Source organism: Lactuca sativa, chromosome 9, assembly GCF_002870075.4.
Source record: "Lactuca sativa cultivar Salinas chromosome 9, Lsat_Salinas_v11, whole genome shotgun sequence".
Taxonomy (NCBI): domain Eukaryota; kingdom Viridiplantae; phylum Streptophyta; class Magnoliopsida; order Asterales; family Asteraceae; genus Lactuca; species Lactuca sativa.
This window is the reverse complement of record NC_056631.2, coordinates 202,849,075-202,854,260: the sequence shown is the minus strand read 5'-3', so window position 1 is coordinate 202,854,260 and position 5,186 is coordinate 202,849,075. Positions and strand designations below refer to the sequence as shown.

The 5,186-nt window shown below is 29.9% G+C and overlaps 1 protein-coding gene across 2 annotated transcripts; it reads left to right on the top strand.

The window, feature by feature from the left end:
• Positions 1–227: 227 nt before the first annotated feature.
• On the top strand, positions 228–4,326 carry LOC111903173 (histidine biosynthesis bifunctional protein hisIE, chloroplastic). 2 transcript variants are annotated; one of them, XM_023898962.3, is made up of 6 exons: positions 228–350; positions 1,097–1,278; positions 1,964–2,209; positions 3,500–3,598; positions 3,693–3,847; positions 3,941–4,326. In XM_023898962.3, exons 2-6 carry the CDS (start codon positions 1,111–1,113, stop codon positions 4,149–4,151), a joined length of 879 nt encoding a protein of 292 aa, XP_023754730.1. In that variant the 5' UTR covers positions 228–350; positions 1,097–1,110; the 3' UTR covers positions 4,152–4,326. The 2 variants fall into 2 exon arrangements, with proteins under 2 accessions (XP_023754730.1, XP_023754727.1); XM_023898959.3 differs by having other exon boundaries at positions 1,955–2,209.
• The last annotated feature ends 860 nt before the right edge of the window (positions 4,327–5,186 follow it).

Here is a 5,186-nt window from a genome sequence, read left to right as displayed (position 1 = left end):
ATTTTCTTTTTAACTTAACAAGAAAATATCACTTTTTAAAACTAGTAAAAACCTATTTTAGAAAATATTTATTAACTTTTCAAACATTTTTTGTTGATTTTTTTAAAAACTAAAAAATGAATAAATATTTTTCAAATTAAATCTCAAAACACCCTCTCAAACAAAAATATAAAATCATCCGCTATATTGCAAATAACTTTTGTGATATTGATTTATTTATTTTTCATTTCGCGATAAACATATATCCTGTCCAAACCAGTCTTTCTCCACTCCACTTTGCCCTACTCCCCCGTTTCCCCCTTCCCAGCTGAGCCTGTGCTATCAGTCAAAGCTCTCTCTCTTTCTCTCAGGTACGTGGCACAAACTCATCTCTCCCACGAACAAACCTTGTAAGAATTTGATTTTGAGCCCTACGTTTACTTGTAGATTTTGTCCCTTAATGTTGCGTCATCGATGATGTAGAATCTCATTTTGAGGACCTGAATCATCTCATCCGCGTGTATCTTCTATATCTTTATTTGATTTGAACATGCATTGAATTGCAAATTCTTGTTATCTGATATGGATGTAACATGCATCCTGACAAAATCGAGCAGATGCATTTTAGCATTCCGCGATGAATGGATTTGACTTGTCTGAGTTCACACGCTGTTTTCAAATAAGTTTTTTTGAAATGAAACTGACATGCATGCTGTTTGCGAATTGGAAGCATCAACGTCAGTGTATTGGTGTTGTTGTACCTGTTACTCCGTCTGTGAAAGAAGGAGACTATTCCTTTTCAAAGTTAAGATTTATAGTTCAAATCCTGTATGGATCTTCCTTTGAAATTACATTTATGTCAATTTTGAGTCTAAAACGAAGCTTTCTGAACATTCAGAAGTTGAAATGTGGATTTCTTTTAAGATGGATGTGTGGAGTTTATCCAAAATCTTAGTTAGCTTCTTTTCTTAACAAATGACATCTTTTATTTGTGTCTGGTGTTACGCTTGTCCTCTTGATTTGGATTTTGGGGCGAATTGATTATTATCAAGATTCAAGCCCCCTTTTACCCCCTTTTTCCCACCATTTTCTTTATTTACTTCACATTTTTCTTTAGGTGCTTTATTTCCTATGGCGTTTGCAAATTTTCATGGACTTAGAGCTCTGCAAATTTCTTCACGAGAAAGCATTTTCAACCATGGAAGCTGCCACACACGAACTGATACATCCAACAGTAGATGTTTTGCTGTCAAGGCTTGCAGTAAGAAACCTGATCAAAACATTCATCTTGAATCTAAGGTAAATTTATATGAAGCTCTGTACTCCATTATGCTTTTCTGTGATTACAATACAGATTCTCGTATCGTAGCTGCTTTCTGCATATTTAACACTACTTTCAGTTTTGATGGGAAAAGATCAAAAGAACTTATTTGAAAATTAGCAACTAAAAATGCATTCGTCATGTTTAATTGCAATGTAGATTAACTTTTGCTCCTTAAATTGCATCATTGAATGGCCAATAACCAAAAGGGCAAGTGAATTAAGAATAAATGCAATGTGATAACCTTCTTTTCTCCTATAAACATCTAGTTAGCTATTCATCCCTCAAAATATTGCAACATATAGTTGTGGACATAGTTCAAGTGAAGTTTTCAGCTTTTACCAAATGTCCCAGATACCCTTTATAAAGCTCACCAATTGGCATCCGAAAATGGAATTGTTGCAATTTTATTGTTACTATTCCGTTAACTAACTTATTGGCAACGATTGTCAAATGTCTAAACTACCCTTCAACGAAAGACAAACTAGATTGAACTTTAAGGATCCAATCAATGCTGTCATGATCATATTTAATGTCTCTTACTAACTATTATATCTTTTTTATATGATATGTCACATGTGATGTCAGCTATTTGAAACTTTGAAGTTATTATATAATATGAAAAGCATGAAATTAAAGTTATTTTAACAAAAGCAATTTCAGTTAAATTCGGTGTTGGACAGTGTGAAATGGGATGAGAAGGGTTTGGCTGTGGCTATAGCTCAAAATGTTGATTCAGGGGCAATTTTAATGCAAGGATTTGCCAATAGGGAAGCACTTGCTACCACAATTGCTTCCAAAAAAGCAACTTTTTATAGCAGATCAAGATCATCTTTGTGGATAAAAGGGGAAACTTCTCTTAACTTCATCAATGTTCATGATATCTTTCTTGATTGTGATCGTGATTCTGTAAGTTCTTTTCTTTCAATGCATGTAATAGCAATCTACTTTCTTTAATTCGTTTGTTTGTTACTATAAGTTTATAACATCTTACTTTTATTTCTTTCTTTCTTTTACAACATTCTACTTAGAAAATTTTATGCAATTATATAAATTTCATTCAAATACAAAGCAATTTTCAGTGTTATAATTGGATAGATCTTTCAAAGTATAATGTCCTATAAGAAGTTTCTTCAATTTGTAAGGGTTAATATCATAAAAGACCCTATGCTTTGTTTTTTTTTCCCGGATTAAACCTCAACTTAATTTTTTTTTGCTAAAAAAGGCCTTTCATTTTCCATTTTTTTTTATTTGGCCCTTTTAGCAGGTTTACTGTTAAAATTTTGGTTTTAGACAAAAACAAATTTTAGAAAAATGGACATTTTTTTCGAAAGAACTCATTTTTTTTTTTTCAGAAAAAACCCTCACATTTGACAAAAAATATTGGGTTAATCTCAAAAAATACCTTATATTTTGTGTTTTTTTTTTTCCGGATTAAACCTCAAATTTATTTTTTGCTTGAAAAAAACTTTGTATTTTTTCATTTTTTGCCAAAAAAATTGTAAAATGTGAGGGTTTTTTTGGGAAAAACTAAAAAAGTTGGAGGGTTTATTTGGAAGCATTTAGAAGGTTGAAGTTTTTTTTCAGAAAAAAATAAAAAGTTAAGGGCTTTTTCGGAAAAAATAAAAAAATACAAGGTCTTTTTCAGGCAAAAAAAATAAATTCGAGGTTTAATCCAGAAAAAACACAAAATATAAGGTCTTTTTTTTGAGATTAACCCAAAAATATTTTGGAAAAAAAGGGCTTTTTTCAGAAAAAGGTAAAAATCTGAGGTTTTTTCTGGAAAAAAAAAAAATTAAGTATTTTTTCTGGAAATTTTTTCTAATACCAGAAAATCAATTACCAGTAAACCTGCTAAAAGCACCAAATGGAAAAATTTTAAAAATACAATCTCTTTTTTAAGAAAAAAAATAAATAAAGCTAGAGGTTTAATCATGAAAAAAACCCAAAACATAGGGTCTTTTATGATATTAACCCAAAGTACAATTCCATAAGTAGTTAAAATTTTCAAAGTAAAATACATTAGTTAGAAAAAAAAAAAAACTGGAACTACAATGCTATAATAGAAAAAGAAACAAAACCAGAGGATGCTATAATATTCTTTTATTACTCTTTATTTAAACATTACAATTTTCATTTTTTTTTTAATAAAAAAAAAAGGTTACTAAAGTATATATATAATAAATAACATATTGTCAGATTATATATCTTGGAAAACCTGATGGGCCCACTTGTCACACTGGAGCTGAAACTTGCTATTACACATCCGTTTTTGATGCCTTAGATCATCAACCACAGGTCATTCCCATTATCACTTCTTTTTTTTTTTTTACCCTTGAGTAGCAATTCCTTTTATTTAATTTTTAATTTTTTAATTTTTGATTATGTTAAGGTTGAAGAAAATAATAAACTGGCATTAACAACATTGTACTCATTGGAATCCACACTTTCTAGAAGAAAGGAAGAACTTTCATCTCCTCAACAAGGCAAACCATCTTGGACAAAACGTTTGTTGCTTGATGACAAACTATTATGCAAAAAGATCCGGTATATATATATTTTTTCATTCAAAATATATATATATATATATATATATATATACTATTACTAACCCATGTAAAATGACCATTTTGCCCTCAGGGAAGAAGCAGATGAGCTTTGCAGAACACTAGAGGAAAACGAGGATGAATCACGAAGTGTGTCAGAGATGGCAGATGTGTTGTATCATGAAATGGTGTTGTTGATTCGCAGAGGATTAAAATTTGAAGATGTTCTTGAGGTTCTTAGATGCAGATTTACTCAATCGGGAATTGAAGAAAAAAATAACCGAAAACCAAAAATCATCAACTGATCTTATGATCTGATTCGTATTAATTTGCTGCATTTTGTAGCTTAAATGTATTGACATTTTTTTTTTTAAAAAAAAAAATCTTAAGATTGTTATAAGATTTGGAGTTGAGTTGATCAAACTTGTGTTAGATTTGATGTTTTTCTTGTTTTTGTGAAAAGACTTTTATTATGATTAATTTTGGATTGTGGATTTGGTCCTCTTGATAATTTATTTTTTTTCATTTTTAGATTGAGAAAACATTTTGAATGATATAGATAAAGTTGGTTGAATCTAATAAATATATATATATTTTTTATGAAGTTGAGGGTTTAAACTTTAAACCAGTTTAAAAATAGATGAAATTTTGGAGTATATTAAAATGATTGATCATCGTTTTTAAAAATATCGGGCCATAAAGCATATTTGAAGGCCCATTATGCCATAGTGGCATGTGAAAATGAGTGTTCATCCAATTTTTAGTGTTTAAATACGTTTTTGGCTATCTTTGATATTCTATTTTGCTTCAAGAAGGGTTTTTTTGCCTATTTTTGTAGTGTTTTTTTTTCGTAGACCTACTGTGAAAATACCAGAAGTTAACGACGAATTACCCATTTGTGGTATTTTCGCATGTCATTTTTGGTAATTTCGTAGGGAATACTTGCGATTATATTATACCAAAAGTTACCTATAAATAAATATACTATAAATATGTACTTTTTTTAAATGGACAAGTTTTTATAACAAAAATAAGCGTAAGTTTGTTTTAATTTTTGTTTTTTTTTCAAGGTTAGAAATATGCACAACTTTGTCATCTTCGTCGTTACCATTTGCAGTGATATGCATTGAAGTTAGACAACAGGGTCTTATTAACAATACCACGTTGGAGCTCATTCCTTATTTAAACATGCGCAAGAGATATTTGGACAGATCGAATTCTCATTACCAACTTCAGGAGAAGCCGATGAGCGTTGACAAATACAAATAGCGGTTTATCATATCATAATGGTATTGATTACAATGTCTAAATACATATTAGAGTTTCTCAAGTTAATATAA